This window comes from Plectropomus leopardus, chromosome 24 (genome assembly GCF_026936395.1).
Source record: "Plectropomus leopardus strain MGB_pleo_1.0 chromosome 24, ASM2693639v1, whole genome shotgun sequence".
In the NCBI taxonomy this organism is placed as follows: Eukaryota; Metazoa; Chordata; class Actinopteri; order Perciformes; family Serranidae; genus Plectropomus; species Plectropomus leopardus.
In genome coordinates this window covers 14,432,002-14,451,990 of record NC_142199.1, presented here as the reverse complement: position 1 = coordinate 14,451,990, position 19,989 = coordinate 14,432,002, and the positions used below count along the sequence as shown (strand labels likewise).

The window sequence follows — 19,989 nt, the reverse complement described above, 5'->3', positions numbered from 1 at the left end:
CGATCAGGGGGCGAAAATGAGCTGCTACGTGTGTAAAATCAACAGGACTCATTGTATTTTCCTGACTGGTAAATTGCAACACAATGCTGCAATGTAGTGTTGAGGGGTATTATGGGGCTGGTCATGCACTTGTAATTTAGACTCATTTACCACAATTCATTTTCATGGATGGGTTCCTGAACGAGCCTACTATAGCCAGGGGCCCAAAGTGTCCGAGGCCCAAAGTGTCAGAGGCCTTCATCTGCAAACTCATCCTGAAATAAACACTTATCAACCATGAAGAGATTAACAAAAGTGACCACACAAACCACCAAAAAGCGATGCAAAGTAAGATAACAAACAAAATAAGGTAACAAAATAACTAAAATAAGGGGCAAAATAACCACAAAGAGATACAAAAGACACAAAACCATCTCAAGCAGACACAAAACAACATCAGAGACACAAAATCATGACACAAAGACGCAAAACAACCACAAAAGACACTTACTGACCACAAATGACACAAAATTAAATAATGGGATCTAAAGGACCCCAAAAGAGAGAAATAACCATGAAAAGAACACAAAACAACCATAACAGCACACAAAATGTCCTCAAAGAAGCACAAAAAAAACACAAAGAGAACACAAACAAATATGGTCACACACAAAATCTCCATTTAAAGACTCATTGCCACAAAAAGAAGCATAACAACTACAAAGAGACACAAAATACAACATGCAGGAGATCCACCCACCAAAGTCTGTGTGCCCTGCTCCAGTGAAGAAGAGGTGGAGGTCCTTTTGCATATCTGGGCCCAGGGGCTCGATGATTCATGATCAGCTCGTGCTTCTTATAGAGGTATTTCAGTGACTTTGCAGACTGGAGGCAAATATTAGCTTATTCTAATAACAGTCAACCCCTTTAATATTTATACCAGTCAATACATTGTATGCACACATATCCTGCCCTCCGAATCTGAACGCTGATTGGCTGCCTGTCCTGCCAATCTAAATGGGGCGTCTGTCGACGGTTACGTCAAGATGGCAACACCAAAAGCAGAAGTACGGAATTTTTTTACTTCAAAATAAAATCAAAACGTTTTTAAAACGAAAAAAACAAATAATTTGTATAAGTACTGCGTTTCTACCAATAAAAAATCACAATATTAATTACTTTTAACGTACACAATGAAAGAATAGCGAACAAAAACATCTTTATTTTATTTTACGGTGTGGGACGTTTCAGAGAGGAATTTATGTTGAAATACATCGCCGGAACTTTCTAGAAATAATCTAAACTAGCTCGACAACCGCCAAACGTCGAGTTTAGAGGAAGTCCAATGATGATGTTGCTACGAAAATAGTCCCGGGGGGAAAAGTTATTCAACAGTACAGTGCTTGGAGGACGACAGGACGTCAACGTTTTAACAGGTAACGTTATTAAATATACCGCAAGCATTATTTTAACGCTGTAACATTAGCAAGCTAACATGCTATGCGGACAGCTAACGAGCTCCCCTAAAATAACATTCATTTTCGTTGCGCATTTTTATCAACTATTCTTTGGCACATGGCCTGTCGTAAATGTCTGTTAATGTAATTAATGATAACATTTCTTTGTAATTTTCTCCAGCAAGGGGGACTTCCCGGCTCTCCCTGTCTGTTGGCTGCTACAGAATAATTGACAGATAAATATTTAGCTGGAAGTCAGCTGCGTCACTGCCTAATTATCCGCCTTTGTTGAATATTACCGATGTAGATAATGAAACAAACATATAAATGTTCAGATATTGCTTTTAAGAAGAGCAGAAGAAGACTATGTTGCCCGAAAAGTGTATTTAAAATACTATTTAGGTGAAGGCAGGTCATATGAGGTAAAGTAGGACAAATAAGGTTTTACATCTTTGAATATTAGCTGCCAATATACAAATATGTTTCTGCATTGTTACCAGAAATGTGCTTTACATCAAACAATATTTTTTATGGTCTCAGATAACAAGAACAGGACAGAGCAAATATACGAAAACCCACTGGTCTCCTAATTTGCCACAAAACCAATGTGGCTTTAAGATTAGTAATTATTGCCGTTAAAGTAATGAGGGTGGAATAACACAAATGTAGGACTTTTTGACTAGAAATCAAAATATTTTTACACACATGCCAATTGTAGAAAATAAGCAAAAGTTGGATAATATTTTTAAGGAAGAGCTACAGGTTAAATCATTTGATAAATAAAAAACTGATCTGATAAATGGATTAGTGATTAAAAATCCCCAAAAGTGACTGTCTCATCTTACCTGAACATGTCATTGGAGTGAGGTCAGGGCTGTTGATGGGTAAGGTTTCTAAATAATGTTATTTAACAACATATTTTCATCGTGGAAATATAGCAAATGACAATAAAAAGGTTTAAAAGTAACACGCAATGTCGTCTGCAGAGCTTTAGGTGGTTTTCTTGGTAATCTACCAAAAAGTAGCCCCTATTAACTAACTTCACCCTAGACTTATTTGTGCTCGCTGGGTCTTATTCAAGTGATTTCCCCCTAAATTTGCACCATTTCATTTCAGGCTCTTCTGAGGCAGAAGCAAAAGGTTCAAGTCTTAAATTCTAATAAATGTAATCAAATAGAGAGAGAAGCACAAAGATGTATTCAATGTTTCTCTGTCTTCCACTTGTATCCAAAATGTATTTGATGCCGTTAATCTAATTTCTTTACTTTTATTCCAGTTTCATGCATGTGTAAGATGACAGCTTGTCATCTTTACATCCAGGATAACTTCCTGAGTTTAGAAAGTGAGTTAGAAAATTAGATTTCATAGAGGCGAGTAGAAAAGGAGGAGAGTGATGGGGGAATTACATTACACACTAATGTGTGGGTGTGCATAATGCGCTCTTTGCAGCCCTGCTGTCATGTCTGATTTTCACTATTAGTTTAACTATTTTAAAATATGTGTTTTACTGGTATTCATGGTATTTCTAACTGTGATTGGATAGCTTGCTCCATGGTATGTGAAGCTGGCCTCTGAGGATGTGTTATGAGTAAAATATTCTATTTGTAGTACTCTGCAAACTTGTTTTTGTAGTTATTTTAAATATGTTTGACTTGTTATATCCTGCATATAAAACAGGATTCAGGTTGTTAGAGAGGAGTGGCGGGGGAGGTTTGCACGCCTCACTTAAAGCAAGCAAACAAGGGAAAATCTCAAAACTTACAACACTTAAAAAAGATGTAGCAGGTTCAAGAAAGGAATTTTAATTTCATTTATTAAACTATGTTTTAAAAAATGACTAACTCTACCATGTACCTTGAAAAGTAAAATTAAAATTCTTTTCACACACATCATCCTCACCACACACTACGGAAATTACTATGAGCATCCGTTCTAACCAGTTTCTACACGACTCAAATAACTGTTGGCCCACTTTTTGCCTTCGCCCACACTGAAAGTAAAAGGAAACCATAATAAGAAATGTTAAAGCAAGTTGACATGACGCATGAACCTATCGCTCACACATCTACATTAATAGATTGGTTATCATTTATGTGTTTACTGGTGGGACAGCATGAACTAACTGCTGCAAGTTTCACTTCCTCCAAAGTCAAAGTAAAGAGCCAACGTCTATTTTTGACACAAAGAGAATCAGGCTCTCTCTTTGTGCTTCTTTGTGTGGGAATAATGATGATTATTCTCACTTCCTTTTTCATTTTTGTAGCTTTACCCTTAAAGCTTGACTGATGTTTTAGTCTTTTGCGCACATACAGTCTTGAGGTGACAGTTTAGCCACGTGAAACAGCAAACAGTTTTGGTTAGCCATCTCTGTTGGAAGAGCAGATTCATCCACAGATCTTTAAACTTTTATCTAGTGTTATTTTAATTGGTCCAGTACTTAAGTTTATGACTAAAACTAACGCCAAGGCTTGTCGCCCAGCCCTGCGTTCTCATATCAGCATAAGTTTCACTTAGAGTTTAGTGCTAATGGCAACATGCTATTACACTGAACTGAGATGGCAAACATTAAACCTGTCAAACATGAGCAAAGTAGCATTGTGAGCCTCAAAGGGCCACTACCGTGACTTGTTTGAGTACACCATGTCTAGTCACATGCTGAAACCCTTCTCTTTCAAATCTTTTCAGGATGTTGCTGAAAATACTGCTGGGCTTCCTGTGTGGCGTTAGAGTTTATGCTCAGCAGGATCCTCCCCCGCTGCTGCTGGTGTCATTCGACGGTTTCCGAGCAGACTATGTGCAGAGGTTCCCCATGCCGAACCTGAAGCTCCTGTACAGCCAAGGGGTCCTGGTGGAGCAGCTCACCAACGTATTCCCCACCAAGACGTTTCCCAATCACTACAGCCTGGTAACCTTGCTGCCCGTGGTTTTTGTGTTGTGAAAGATGAGCTGTCAGGTCACTGAAAACACTTCCTCCTAGCTCTTTGTCTGATAATGTGAACAAATCATATTGCAAATGTTGTTTATCAGTTAAGTATCTTGAAAAGCCTACATAAACCACTTTGGTCCGATTATGTACGTGGAAGTTGATAGAATAATATGAAATACACAGCATAGTCACATAATGAATTACAACAATCAGAACAAAAGAATTAATAACCATCGTTGGTTTCCAGGTCACAGGGCTGTACGCCGAGTCTCACGGCATCCTGGCCAACAACATGTACGACCCTGTCAGCAACAAGAGCTTCCACGTGGGCAACAACAACACCGACGATCCCGCGTGGTGGAATGAGGCGCAGCCACTCTGGGTTACAGCACTGGACTCCGGCTATAAGACGGCGGCCATGATGTGGCCCGGCTCTGATGTAACCATCAGCAACCGCACACCGTCACACTTCCTTCCCTTCAACCGTAATGTGACGTTCCAGCAACGATTGGGGAACGTGACAAAGTGGATATTGGGAGACGGAAAGGTAGAAAAGTTTCAGACATATTTCATTGTATTTCCATTCTTTTTTCGTTTGCCCATGAATATCTTTGCTGGTTTCCATTCCCTCTGCTCCATCACTCGACTAATTACCTTTTAATGGCATTTTAGTGTACGAGGCAATAACACTGGGATGTCTGGGTGGGTTAGTAGCTAATGAATGACACTCTGTATAATGCACTCAATTCCACCAGGAGCCAGGAGTGAAGTTTGCAGCCATGTACTGGGATGAGCCCGATCGATCAGGTCACCTGTTCGGCCCTGACAACGACACTGCCATGAGCCAAGTGCTGAAGGAGGTACAGTAATTTTGTTATGCTTAAAATCTCTTAAAAACACACTTGATTCTGACACAAAATGTTCCTGAAATCCTCTGCTCTAAAAAAAAAAAAAAAAGACAGGGTTTGTACAGTCATGAAAAGCCTGGAAAGGTTGTGGAATTTGCAAATAACAATTTCCAGGCCTGGAAAATATTTAGAATACTAAATGTAACCTTGAAGGTTTTTGAAAAGTCATGGTATTTTGTTCCACAAACCTGTATAATAATGTGTTCAAGGACTGTCAGCAATTTGAAAATCCAGCAATAATTTCTGTTTTTACGGTTTATAGCTTTGTTAAATGGTGCGATGGATTGTGATTTAAAAAAAATAAATCTCCTAATTTTTATCTTTAAAAAGCTCCAAAAATTAAAAAAAAAGGGTGTTTTCTTATAACTATGTTTTCTTATAAGCATTTGCAGTTAAATAACTACAAAATATAGCCATTGCCGTTGCATGCCCCTCCCCTAAAGCCAAAATAAAGAACAAAGTTCCCTCCCTACTGCTTAAAAAATGATTTGACATGCCTCTCTCTTTTTGCACCACCCTCTCCCCTCATAAAGAACTAATAAATGTTCAGTTCTAATCCTGTTCTGAATTCATTATTTAAATAAAAGACAAAATCTATAATATAGTAATGCAGTGGTCATTTCAGAGAATGTATGATCTTTGAAATTTGCCTAAAAATCATGAAAAAGTCATGAAAATGTATTGGTAAAATGTGTATAAACCCTGATCTGATGAATGAATGTGTTTCCATCAGTCACCCGTACTTAGTTGTGCTCATACTGTGGCCATTGAATTACAACACATGGATTGAGGCAGCAGGTTTTGGTAATATTTCCTTAGTGCAGTTAAGTTTGTGTTCTTGCCTAGCAGACCTGTTTATTATGATGATGATAATTTATGGAAATAAACTGTAAAAATGGTAAAAGCTTTGCATGATCCAAAGTCTCAGCACACATGAGGGTTAATCAGATTTGTACAGACTGTTTTCACTTGAGATCTTCTTGATGGAAGCCGTTATTGATGGCCGTGTTGTTTGCAATCAGGTTGACGACCACATTGGCCTGCTGATTTCGGAGCTGAAGCGGAATGACCTCTGGGGTCACGTCAACGTCCTGGTAACCAGTGACCACGGCATGGCTCAGTGCTCGGCCGAGCGCCTCATACGGCTGAACGACTGCCTCCACCCTGACAACTACACGCTGGTGGACCGCACACCTGTGGCAACACTCATCCCACATAATAGTAACAAACCCTCACATCAGCTAACATGAGATTAAAGCATACAAACATAACCACAATAAGTCCAAATTTTGTTTTTTCTGTTCATATGCTTTGCAGGCATAGAGGTCATCTTTGCCCTGCTGAAGAATTGCCACCCCAATATGACGGTATATTTGAAATCGGACATCCCCGATAGGCTGCACTACCAGAAAAACGAGCGCGTCCAGCCAATCACACTGATCGCTGACGAGGGCTGGACAATAGTGCAGGGAGAGAAAAAGCTCCCAAGATGTAAGTTTCTTCTTTGTAGTTATGCTGTGATAAATACAAAACCATTTGTTGTCACCTCCACCCACTGCTCCCTTCTCTTTCACAGTGGGCGATCATGGCTATGACAACTCCCTTCCCAGCATGCACCCATTCATGGCAGCTTTGGGGCCCAGCTTCCGTAAGGGTTATAGAATGAGCAGTCTGCAAAGCGTTGACATTTACCCGCTCATGTGCCATCTGCTCTCGGTGCCCCCGCAGCCCAACAACGGCACCCTGACTCAGGCTCGGCACCTGCTGGCTGCTGAGGCTGGCTGGAATGTCCCTCTGGTGATCAGCTTGGTGGTGGGCGTCCTACTAGTGCTCACTACAATCACTGGTAAGTCTAACAGGGTCCCCACAGTCATGAAATCAATGGAAAAGTTATGAAAGTTCTGGAAATGGTTTGGAATTTACAGAATGTTTTGGAAGAGTTAATATACATTGTTTGGGAATTGTTTCAAATATGTTCCTAAAATCCTAAAACATTTCTAATTAAAGGCAAAATTTGTTCCTTGTGTTTAAAATCTAGTGCTGCGTTGACCACGGAAATGTCACAAGCCGACTGGTATTGCATCATTGCTCAGGGTGTGCCCCCTTACATTCTGTCATAAAGAGAGAAACAGGAAAATGCCAAAAAGCTGTTAGTATGTGCACGGTCTATTGTCATGTCAGGTTGGTGGCAGGAGAGTAAAGTTAGCAAGTGCTAGCAGTTTTCTTATTTGCAAATGTCCAGGGAGTGCGTGTTTAATAATATGACTGTATCTCTGTATAGGCTTACTTATTTAAACTACTAACACAAAGTCATGGAAATGGGGTGAACTGTGATGGAAAAGTTTTTAAATTGTATTTGTAGAAATGCGTTGGGACTCTGGTCTAAACAGGCATGTCCAAAGTCTGGCCAGTTGGCCGTTGGGCCAATTTTAAACGACCCTCTGTTTGTTGTTCAAAATATACTATATGTGGACCCATGCATTATTGGTTAAGAAAGCCAGATCACACTGCGCTTCTTCCGTTCACCTCATAATGGCAGGACTGTTACAGAGTTTGTAGACATGCACCAAGTAGGAGCTACGCAGGTGGAACTGATGTCTTCTCATGAACAAACAAGCAAACGGATGGTAACCTAATCGCAGACATTTCCTGCTCTGTAGCAGACATGGCCACAGCAAAGTAAGGGTGTTGGAAAAGATAGGCTTGAGTATTGTGAATAAAACATCGTAGTCCCTTTATCAAAGAGGTTTTGATTAATTTAGACTAAGATTTAATTTCAGGTACATTTTGAAATATCAGCTAAATCCATGACAAGTCAGTGTAAGTGTAGTGCATGTCTCCAGCTGATCAACAAACTAACATGTCCTGTTTTTCTTCAGTTATGTTCAGGTTTCTGAACTGCCGCCGCCACTCAGGCCCCCGACCCTTCCAGAGGCTGCAGCTCGATGACCATGACGACGACGACCCCCTGTTGGAGTGAGAACCAGTCAAAGCCGGTCAGTCCACACTAAACTGTGTCACCTGTTTCTGCTCAAATAGTTACTTGACATGTTGCACTTTATTCACTGATGTGTCCCTACCTGTCACTGAACACAGTATGTGCGTTGTTAATATGTATGTACACACACATGCAGGAGAAAAACCTGTTTTTTATCAAAACCCTTCAGGCCCACTGAAACCTGCTGTGGGGTTGTACACTGGTGTTAAAACAGCTGTAGGAAACAGTGAATACTGTTGTATTCATTGACTCTCCATAAGGTTACTGTTTTTAAAAACCCTGTTACAATAGACTTGAATATGTGACAAGGGCCAGTGGAGTTTTCTTGTAGGATGTTACTTGTTTTGAGGAAATATTGAGGATTTCTTTTGGTCAAAAATAAACATTGAGATTAATATTTTTATTCTAGGAGAAAAAAAATGACTTAAGTTGAAGATTTAGGAGATTTATTTTATATTTTTCTCTGGCAACTGGATTTAAAGAAATCTCTTTTTTTGTATATTTTATTTTTTGTATTTGTCGTGTTCCATTTTGTCAGCAGAGGGAGCCAGTAGCTCATTTAAGATTTATATTGCATCTCACTGAGATCCTGTGTGTCTTGAAGAGGAAAGCTTAAATATATATATATATATTTCCAATATTTTCTTGGAATTATTTTGATTGTTTTTCTGTGCGCACTGTTACGGTTTTAGTTTATGTGTGACACTGATACCTGACTCTGAAGTTATCTAAATAACACTTTCACTCGCCTTTTTCCCAAATGTGCATGCTTAAAAAGTGAAATATGACAGCTGAATTGATACATTTTTACGATAGAATTTTAGTGTAATAGGCAAGGACGACTCTAAATGCCACACTAAAGTGAAATGGTGTTTGGAAAAAAGAAATTTCTATGCAAATTATTTCTTAAGTGTAGGTGTGTCAGGATGCCATTCTGTACTTCGACTAAATGATACCAAAGACTGTTAAGATATTCCAAAAAAATATATTGCAGAGATTTGTATCATAAAATTAAAGCAATATAATGGTTGTTGTCCTTATTGGCATCAGGTAGGACAGTAAGCTACCGGTTAACCTAGATTTTAATTACAGTACAAGATCAAATTCAAGTAGCAAGTTAAGAAATAACTTAAAATGTAGTAAATTTTCATATTTATCTGATGCTACCAATTCATCTTTTCTTTCAATCAAATCCATTTAAAAGACCGAAACCAACAATGGATGCATCCTGCTACAAAATGTTGTGTGTTTGAAAGACTGACACATTATCTTCCTCTGTACTAAACAGATCAGTTGCCCAAAATGTGAAAAAACTATTTCAACACATCAAGAAGGATCACTGTTGCACCAGTGTACCTTTGTCATAATAAACAGGGGGCACTGTTACTGTAGTTTATTCCAACTGAATCCACCATAAACCTTCCTGCTGCTTTAAATACACTCTAGAGCACAAAATGTTTATTCATCCACAGCTGAAAGTAGTCCCTAACAAATGCACTATTTCCTACCTTTAGTAGAGTAATGTTTGCTAAAAAAAATGTGTCCAGGAAATTATCTAGTTAAATAAATAAATAAAAAATAAATAAATAAGATTCATATTGATAGAAGGAACCAGTGACCTTGAGGCTGAGTGCTACCAACAGGACTGGATGATCTTTTCATAGATATCTTGAAGGTATACTATGCAGGAACTGTCAGTTATTGTTTGTAAACATTCAGACTTGGCCCCTCCTACCTACTCTTCTTCTTATGTGATCTGCAAGCTACTGTATTATTGCCGGGACCTTACATTTATTGTAATGGGACTCTTTAGCAAGCTAACTAAGCTAACCGCTGTAACAAAGAGAAAACAGGCCAACCCTGCACTGCTCTTTATTCTCATCCTCTCCTTCAGTGCTCACCACTGAAAGTGAACCTCAAATTTTCTCTCACTTTGTCTGCTTGGTGTTTCGCCTTGCTGTATTTGCATATTTTCAGGCGCTGTGTCCAAGATTTTTGTAGCTTCCTCATGGAAGCGTGCTGCACCTACCTGTTCTCTACCTCTTTATGAAGTCCAGACCTCACCTGCGCACTATTTTTCGTGTGGGGCCACACACCACTGCCCAAAGGTTTCAGTGACATAAACACAGCAGAATAAAAAAACAGGAATAGGAAAATCCTGCATAGTATACCTTAACACAAAACTAGCGCCAGCCTCATCTTTTAATGCAGCCCTGCTTGCATGTATCTAGTGTTCATTCATCTATTCATGTGTGTGCATGTAGCTAGGCCTTTCGCTGCTGAAACAAGCGAAGGGGAGCAATTCCACACCCCACCATATCATATTTATGTAGTTTGTGATCTCTCAATGCTACACGCAAGCTGCGTCTTTGCACTCTATTTGTGTTTGAATCCCAAAGGTACTGTTTTTATGTTTTTGAGAGGTAAAAAATATCTCACTATGCAAATCCTAGCCTGGAGAGATTCCTGTTGCTAAATGACATTTTCAAAATGAATAAAATTGATTGAAAATCAGACTCTTTGTGTTTTGATTCGCTCATGGTATGGAAAGGAAAAGCGACACACGTTTGGAAAAATTAATTTATATTCCTTTATATTTTTTTTTCTCCATCGCAGTCACAACATTACAATGTAATAAAATGGTAAATATATAAAATCAAACTCAATACTGACGCATATACATTTCTGTATCGTGTTCAAAACCAAATGAACTGTACATGTTTTCATTTATATCTGTTTTTACATCATTTAAAATCTGTCATAATTTCTATGTAGTCATCTGTATTATTGTAAATCTTTGTCTCTTCACAGATAAATAGACTTTATTTTCAGGAGGTATTGTAACAAAAATAACACATTTCCTAACGCTGGCCACGTAGAGCCATTGAAAATATCATTCAACTCTTCCCCAGAATGCTTCAACACTATTGTAGACACAGAATACACAGACAAACAAGAGATACACAACGTGTCTTCTCGTTTCTCTCCCGTCTCTTATGTGGTTGGTCAGAAACATTCGGTGTGAATTTGGGAATCCCCCCCCCCATAAAAGACCCGAAGATTCCTGAATGATGTTTTTATGAGCTGACGCATAAGCGGTTTGAACACGGTCGATGACAGCAGCCATCACTTCTACAGTAAAGATGGGAGATGTTAGACAGACAGCCTCTGCTTTCACTAGAATAAAATCTGGTTTTCTCTTTGAACATTTTCTCCCTCAACTTTGAAACATGTGCTTATGTATTGAACTGTTTGGCATGTAGCTGAACGCTGCAAATATGACCGTCTTATCAAGCTATTTTATCACACCCGTAGTCAAAAATGTCCATCTTAACAAAAAATGACTGTTACACTGTGCTAGTTTCCAAACATGGCAAGAAATCCTTTTCTCTCTCTTATTTGGTGGTATCAAGCCATGTAGGCAGGTTTGCTTTTATTTGAGATTTCTGGGTCCACCCAAAGACAGTGGAAGCAGATGGATTTTCATCTGTGGTGCACACAGCATTAAAGGGACAGTTTACCCCAAAATCAAAATTACATATTTTTACCTCTTACCTGTAGGGCTGTTTATCAGTCTCTATTGTTTTGATGCAAGTTGCTGAGTGTTGGAGATATCAGCTGTAGAGATTTCTGCCTTTTCTCTAGTATTATGGAACCAGAAGATACCTGACTTCTGGTGCTCAAAGTGCTGATTTTTTTTTTTTTTTTTTGAAAAACTCAACAGCAGTGTCTCTTTCCAGAAATCATGACCCAGTTACTGAAGATAATCCATAGTCCTTGTTGTGAGCAGTTTCATGCAGGAACTATTTTCTTTCTAACACAGTACACCCCTCAACAGTATCACTGTGCAGAAGGAAGTGTGCATCTACTCATGGACATGAGACTTGTCACAATGCAACAAGTTAACACTTATGGCGTCCTCCTCAGCTGAGTTGTAACATTAGCTAGCTCAGAGGTGCTCAGTGATCTAGCAGTAGACACACACTTCCTTCTGCGGCCATTTTTTGGCATTTTGAGCACCAAAAGCAGAGAGAAATCTACATCTTCAGAGAGAAGGCAGACATCTCTACGGCAGATAACTCCAACACCTGGCAACAATATGCACCAAATATGAAGTTAGAGCTGAAAGACACTTAGCTTAGCTTAGAATAATGACTGGAAGTAGGTGGAAACAGCTAGCTCTGACCATCTTTTTAAACTGGACCAACTTTTTAAACTTTGCACAGAGCCAGCCTCTCCGTTTCCCCTGTTTTCACTGTTGTGCTAAGCTAAGCTAACTGGCTGCTAGCTCCGGTTATCAATCAACTATTTTTTTAACACAATATGAGGGGTTAAAATGGACATTTTGCACTCAATTTCTTCACAAATCATTGGTTATTGTAAAAGTCTTTCTTTGCAGCACAATCAAGCTGTTTTTTTGTCTTTATGAGGAATGTGATACCTTTCATTATTCATCTGTTAATCCTGCAAAACCATAGTTGGCTTGTGGCTGTCTGGCAAATCACCTCCCAAAACACCATCCTGCCTACAGATCTAATATCAGTGTGCTTATACTCAAGACAACACGATGGCACAGACTGCTACGAAAACACAGTTTCCAGTCAAGCCGTTATTTTTCTTCTCTCGTTTTACATTCTGGATATTTATAAGGAACATTTACTATCAGTACGTTTTGAAAGAGCCATCAAACCAACTCATCAAACATAGATCCAACTGAGGAGGATTACCAGTAAAAGGTATTTACAATCAAAATGCCAACCACAAGAAAATAAAAAGTACTTTTGCACATCGAAATTTCTAGAGCTACTCTTTTTTTTTCAAGCTGAAGAACACAGTAGAAAAAGCATGACCCCGACAAAATAAAAGCTCATGGTACATCTTATAGATACATCCACGTTAAGGTTTAGTTTGACCCTGCTCTGTGCTTATAGTATCCACACCTGAGTCAGACCATTGAAATCCCCCCCCGCTCGTTCTCCATGATAGGATTTGTGCCAAAACAACCTCTTCGCTTCAAAAAGGAAAGGATTTCAAGTGTTGTCGGACTCAGATCTGGTAGAAACTGGTCTGAGATCAGAAACAGCTTAGCGTCTGGCCTCCAGTTCTAAATGATGAGTAATGATAATTTCACAGCTCTGGACCAAGCAAGTAAAACTTTGGCTAAAAAGAGCATATGAAGCATTACTGACACATACGGCACTCACGCACATACACACACTCACACGCAGCCCAATCACAGGCCTCATATGCTTTGCAGACCCTGATAGTGGAACATTTAATCCAGAGAACAAAAAATAAATAAATAAAACTTTCTGGTTTCACAAACAGATGCACATTCCTCTGTCGGGAGGTTGCATCTATCCTGGTTATCCCTTAAAGGTACATTACACTGTTTTTACTGCTCCTCCCGACCAATTTGAACCCATCAACAGACAAACTTGATAGAGAAAAATGTAAATTAAGAAATGTACTAATGCAAAAGTAAACAAAAGTTATATCATGTTTGCATTGTTGCGCATTGATACTTAATGCTTTCTTCTCCTCTTATTTGCAAACAATGACAAAAGGCAAAAAAACAACATAAACAACGTGAGAACAGTGATGTGGTATTTTTTGTAAAGGTTATCCAAGCCCAGAACCTTTCTGTCTGTGCATAGCTGTGGATGTGTAGCCATACAATAACACTGACTGGGTTTTTTCTACAGAGTGGGCCTGGCTAAGGCTCTGGGTTTTTGGGTGAAGGAAGAATTTCATGTACAACATGCAGACTCGACTGTAGAATGTGGATCCATGTTTTTTTTGACAAATAGGCTGAATTAAAAGCAAAATGAAAAAGTTATGAAACCTGCAGTTTGATTATGAGCCTACAGCCGAGTCTGAATGCCATACATGAATACTTCCGCATAAACTGTTTTTTTTTTTTTTTTTGTTGTTGTTTTTGGTTGTGTTAGTGTGTTAGACCTGATTTGTGTTCAACCTGATCTCTGATTGGCTGGAGCTGTGGGTGCAAAGGGGCCATGGTTTGGGTCAAAAGGTCAGAGGTCAGGAGAAGCTGGTTGGACAGCTGCTCTGGAACATAAATCTCCCTCTAACAACCCAGAAGCACATACGAAGCTGTGACTCTTCAAACCGTTAAGCCTCTGCAGCGTCCACTTATTTTCCTAGGAGCACACGTGCCCTCGAATCTACGACATTCATGCAAGAAATTCACGAGCACGATCTGAACAGAAAATGTCTGACTGTATTTTTCGGACAGTGTGCTAACACAGTGTGCCGTTCTCCTTTGATTCCTGTGCTCCGACACACCAAACTCATGCTTAATGTACAGTGCATGTCCACATGTGAGTGTACCAAAACTTAGCACCACCTTCCTGAAGTTTGTTTTTAACCACCATATCTTAAAAAACCTCCACTTCTGGCAAGCGAATAAGGCATTGTTGCTTTTATGTGTCACTCTCTGACAGAAGGTGTTGCTTTTTTTTACGTACACTCTCTACATGAGATTGATTGAATGACAATATTCAATCAATCTGAATGTAAAACACTAAACATATTTGGCTAAATTCTTCACTGTTACCACAACAATACAAAAACCAGCCATCTTTACTCAATAGCACCATATGAATATTGTTCCCAAATTATAAAGGGGTAAGGGATTATTGGACATTAGTGTGTGAGATTGTGTGTGTGTGTGTGTGTGTGTGTGTGTGTGTGTGTGTGTGTGTGTGTGTGTGTGTTCAAGCGGTGAGGTAGGGACACAGCCCATGTTGTAACACTACTTTTTGTGTACTAAGCATATCTCCCTGCTGTGGAGGAAAACCCTGTGTGTATGTTTGTGTATGTGTGTGTGTTGTGAGCGTGTACACGAAGCACATCTCCTTGCGTCGGAGACTTGCATAGCTTCTGCAGGACAGGAAGAGCAGTTGTCCGTTTGGACGGAGCCTTTGGCACAGCCTTGGCCGATAACTGAAGGCAGTACTCAAGTTGCACCATAGAATTCAAAGAGACAATCTGCCCTTATTGCACCATTAAGTACATGTGTGTTTCATATTTGCACCATATGAAGTGGGATTAGCAGCCAATTGACTCTGTAGCTTGTTGCACCATATGAACACCGATGCTGCTGCTTCTGTTGCGAGTTCGCACCTACCAAATCTAGTTTGCAGCAAATTAACTGATTTGTCCTTTTTCTTTTTTTTTTTTTTTTGAATCGGCTAGCACCTCGGAAAAGTAATGTAAGCTCGCTCTTTGTTCATGTTAGTCAAACTTAAAGGGATACGTCAACATTTTTGGTGTTAGTCTCCTTTTGTCATCTGCCACGTGGCTGAAACAATTCTTCCAATAACAAAGCTTGGGATGGGGACCCCATTAAGGGTCACAAGATCAATCTTAGGGGCCAATTAAAGGTCCAGTGTGTAGGATGTAGTGGCAAACCCCTTCTCTTGTGTGCCAGACATGTAGGAGAACCATGGTGGCCAATACGAAAATGTGAATAACCCTATTTAGAGCCAATGTTTGATTTGTCCATTATGGGCTACTGTGTGTAGAAACATGGCGGATTCGACCACCCCTAAGGTTACAAAAACACAACAATTCTTATTTTCAGGTGATAATACACTAACGAAAATATATCTATCTCATATTTATCAAAGTGAGCTCCAACTGAATTCTTGGTGGTTGCAGCTGCATTGTGGGTATTGTAGGCACCAGGTTTTGATCAGAAAAGTTTCCATGGGGGGGATTAAAAAGGAAGAATCCCTGGTTCTGCTGCGTTGATTTTGATCCCTCTCTTTTTTAACTGTCCTTTGTGTTTCCAACAATGTTATTGGAGTCCAATGCTAAATTGGTTGAGCACTCTTTTAAAGGAATTGGTTCAAAACCAAAAAAAGTGTTCACTATATGATGAAACGTCTTGTCTCTCTGTCCCTCCTGTCCAACTACATTCCCAGGCCCCTTCAGAACCATCCACTGGATGCCCTCAGACCCATCACCTGACTGCCCCACCCACCTAAACACCTGTTCCCACTGCCCCTATCTGCTCTGCAGCTGCCTGGCCTTCCCAGTTTTGAGGTATTTATACGATTAATACAGTATACCTTCACTCTTCAAATAAATCAGTGAATTGATCCTGTCCGTTGTTGTCCGCATTTCCGTCCAATCGTACATTTCTTGAGTTGTGACAGCCAATCCTATTTTTTCTTAATTCCTGACTTATTATTATTATTATTATCATTGTATTATATTATTTACTCCAAGGAGTTTATGTCTCTGGTTAAGTTAAGCTAGGAGGTCTGTGTTCGCCAAATGCCCTTCTATATATAGAGTTATTGTCTAATAACTTTTTGTCAATGAACTTCTGAAGTTTTTGCTTGATCACTAAAAAATGATTACATTTGGTGGTCATTTCGCAAACAAGCTTGCTTTTAACCTTGGTTTTAATTCCTACAAGTTAGCACACCTGGACAAGAAAACAAAGAGGCTCAAACTTTTCCCCCCAAAATGTTGAAGTACCCCTTTTTAACACTCTTAATACTCTTAATACTCTCAAACTCTCCTGCTCAATCCTCTTGGACGGCAGCTATAATAAGAAGCATATGTGTTTTTGTGTTCATCAATCCTAACCGCACCATCTGAAATGGCTCATGGCTGGGTTTCACCTGCTCTACCATCAATGTGGGACTGGAGAAAAAGTGTGGAGCGTTGGCCGGCAAAAACACTTTCACCCCATTCCAAACACTTGTTTCCGCTCGCCGCCACGCTGTGTTAAGGCGCCCTCCCCCCCGATGGTGTGTGATTTCAGGAGCAACGTTCCTGTCGACGGCCTGATGACTGATATCTCAGCTCATTTGTTGTCGCCTGCCAATGTAACAGCTTGGATTACAGGGATAAACAAACAAAAAAATAAATAATGAGCCATACATCACAGCTCAGCTGTGGGTGGCTTTGGAGGAGTTGATGTTGGACTTGTTACAGGATGAGACAAGTCGTTGAGAGGGGTGGTGACGATTAAAGTCCAAAACTGTTTTAGATCAGCTTCAGTGGCAGCACCCTGTTAGCGTTGGACTAACATGATTAAGACATCACACGCAGAAAAATGTAGTAGATATAGATCAAAAAATAATTTGTCTGTATTTGCTCTTTCTGTTGAAGATCTGGCGACGAATTCTCTTTGTCGTCATTGTCTAGCAAAGCTAACTGATGCAACTGAGCATTTTCTGTGGACGGAATCACTATGAAACCTCCCATGACCCTTCTAAACATAACAGGAAATGATGGAGATGAAATGTTAGATCCCTAGACGGCAAGCACACATTCAAAAAGTTTGATAAGCATGTGCTGCCTTAAGTTCCTTCCTGTATTTTGACATATTTACAGTATTACTGTACATCAGTAATACTGCCAACTTCAGCAGGCGGTAACGGTAACGCTAACATGGGAGTTTATCTGGAAGATGATGGTGTCACTGTTTGTTTTTGATTATTCTTTGTAAATTGTGACGAGCAAACATATTTTGCAACAACAGCTGTAGCATCCATCTGTTCTCAGTAGATCTTTAGCTCTAGCTTCATGCTAACACCTTAGCAAACAAGGTTTTAGCTCCATGCTAACACCTTAGCAAAAGGCATTGAGTGAGGCCTCTTGGCAATAAAAAGATTATTTGTTTTTTAGCATGTGGCATGTAGACTTGTAACGTTTATAACTTTAGCTCCGCTAATATCCAAGCTATCTCACCCAGTATACTAGCAATGTAGCTAGTTTTGTTTTGAAATTTATTTCAGGCAGTAAACCACTAATTCAAAAAGTATGGTCATTTTGGCACAGTCATTTTTTAAATTACATAAAGTGTCACATTGCTAGCCATTCAGGAACAGGAACATAACATTATTTTAACGATTTTGGGCCTTATTTTTGAGCTGATACTACTTCTCATTGTCTCACTTTTAGAGCTTATGTTGCTAACTGCCGCCAAACGTAGTAAGTGTTAGCATTCTTCAGGGGCATTTTGGGAAAAATGCTTACTGGCTTTCTCTCTTAAAGTTAGAAAGTACTGGTACTAGTTTTTCTTCTCTCCTTTCTCTAACTTTAAACAGAGCCCAAGTTAGTGGCTTCTTACAGAGTTCAATCTTTATGCTAGGCTAAGATGCCTCTAGCTCCATATTCAGTGTACAAATATGAGAGAAAGAACTTCTCATTTAACTCCGGCAAGAAAACAGATATGTGTTTCCCAAAATGTCAAACTATTCCGGTAGCACAACCTTTGAGTGAAATTTCACGCTTTAGATGCCAATACCCTCTCTGTCTCCATCTTTCCCATCATGCTCTGCAACTCTCCCTGGTAAACCGACCACAAAAACCGATGTGTCCAACTCCCAAGTCGACAACAATTACAAGTACGTTAAAAAAACATCCCTTTTGTACATAGAAAATATATACACTACCTTTTGACTAGACTAACAACAACATGTTCACAAACTCCTTTTATTAAAAGTGACGTCTGTTCTTTCTTTGTGTCACATCTTCTTTATCGACCAAATCCCGTGAATGTGTGAGCGGCGCAACGTAAACGGCATGCGGCGGTCAAAGACTCCGATTTGAAACTGCGCTCATTTTTCACATTATTTTTAGTTTTTTCTTCACAGCGGAGAGCGAACGTGTGATATTAAATGATGAGAACAGATGAAGAGAGATCAGAGGAGTTTGGAAATAGAGAGACAGAAGGATAAAGAGAGAAAGAGATGGACTCGCGCTGAAGCAGCTTGTTGAGTCATGGCCATGGGACTCGCAGGTCGTGGTGCCCGCAAGGAATGTGTGTGTGTATGTGTTTGTTTGAGTATGTGTGTGTGTGTGTGTGTGTGCATAAAGTGTTGTTTTTGTGTGTGTGTGTGTGTGCTTACATCAAGTGCGACATTGTGCATGTGAGAATGTGTTTCTAAGTCTTCTCTAAATCTGAACAACCATGTATTCATACATGTCTTTTTAACGGTGCTCATGTATACTGATGTGTGTGTTGATGTGTGTGTTTGTGTGTCAGAGAGAGGACTCGTACTGCAACAGTTCATACAGCAGGGGTCCGTCGCGGTAGCGGATGCCCACAGCGGCTGGCGTTATGTACTGCAGGATGTTTATAGTCCTCCGCAGGCGCCTGTCTACGTAGTGGGCGTCCCATGCTGGGTAACGCTTCCTGGGCATGTCGATCTTTATAAGCGGGCCCTCGGGCTTGGTGGTTATCGGCGCTGACCTCACCTGGAAGACGGGGAGACACGACTCGGCCACATCCTCTTCCGTCTGTGACTTGGCCATGTGGGCCGGGGTGGGTGGGGCACTGGGTGGAGCTGACGGGGGGAGGGGAAGACCCCAGAGCAGCTGGGCGCAGCAGGATGAGGCGGGGCTCGGCTGGAGGTGGGCGGTGGCAGGGTGCAGGAACCCGTAGTACAGCAGCATGACCAGTACTCCACCAGCGAATGTCAGGTAGACGCCACAGAGCGCTGGGACAGCATAGGAGTCAGTCAACACTGGATCCCTGTAGGCATACCTGCAAGATAGTGGTGACATGAGGTTTATAACTTTCGAATTTTGATTGGTTTGATTTCTTTCAAAAAGAAGAAATAAAAAAAAAGAAAATTAATTTTAAAAAGTGCTGAAAAAAGTATATAAAAGTATATACATATATAATTTTAAAAATATAGTTTTCTCGACAATTTTGCCTATTTTTGGTTTCAA

General features: G+C 40.0%; 2 protein-coding genes across 4 annotated transcripts in view; one reads left to right on the top strand and one right to left on the bottom strand.

Annotated features, from left to right (window-relative positions):
- Positions 1-1,282: 1,282 nt before the first annotated feature.
- Positions 1,283-16,824, top strand: enpp4 (ectonucleotide pyrophosphatase/phosphodiesterase 4). 2 transcript variants are annotated; one of them, XM_042512862.2, is made up of 9 exons: positions 1,283-1,415; positions 4,122-4,341; positions 4,610-4,909; positions 5,118-5,222; positions 6,293-6,491; positions 6,588-6,761; positions 6,847-7,116; positions 8,150-8,266; positions 16,218-16,824. In XM_042512862.2, exons 2-8 carry the CDS (start codon positions 4,123-4,125, stop codon positions 8,248-8,250), a joined length of 1,368 nt encoding a protein of 455 aa, XP_042368796.1. In that variant the 5' UTR covers positions 1,283-1,415; position 4,122; the 3' UTR covers positions 8,251-8,266; positions 16,218-16,824. The 2 variants fall into 2 exon arrangements, with proteins under 2 accessions (XP_042368796.1, XP_042368795.1); XM_042512861.2 differs by lacking the exon at positions 16,218-16,824 and having other exon boundaries at positions 8,150-10,784.
- Positions 10,835-19,989, bottom strand: part of xkr6a (XK related 6a) — a 19,577-nt gene continuing 10,422 nt past the window's right edge. The window contains exons 4-5 of one of the 2 annotated variants that reach the window (XR_015775812.1): positions 17,880-19,801; positions 10,835-17,845 (exon numbers count right to left, since the gene is read on the bottom strand). Coding sequence is in view for 1 of the 2 variants with exons in the window: in XM_042512860.2 (XP_042368794.1) it covers positions 19,297-19,801 (505 nt within the window). In the remaining variant the exon portion in view is untranslated. Of the gene's footprint in view, positions 19,802-19,989 lie in introns of both variants that reach the window. The other variant, XM_042512860.2, reaches the window with a different exon arrangement.

What these genes read in the sequence shown, in the direction of transcription:
- enpp4 (XM_042512862.2), top strand. Translation starts at nt 4,123, where the DNA reads ATGTTGCTGAAAATACTGCTGGGCTTCCTGTGTGGCGTTAGAGTTTAT. An exon ending in GGATATTGGGAGACGGAAAG is followed by an intron (nt 4,910 to 5,117) that starts GTAGAAAAGTTT and finishes CAATTCCACCAG; the next exon opens with GAGCCAGGAGTGAAGTTTGC. An exon ending in AGTGCTCACTACAATCACTG is followed by an intron (nt 7,117 to 8,149) that starts GTAAGTCTAACA and finishes GTTTTTCTTCAG; the next exon opens with TTATGTTCAGGTTTCTGAAC.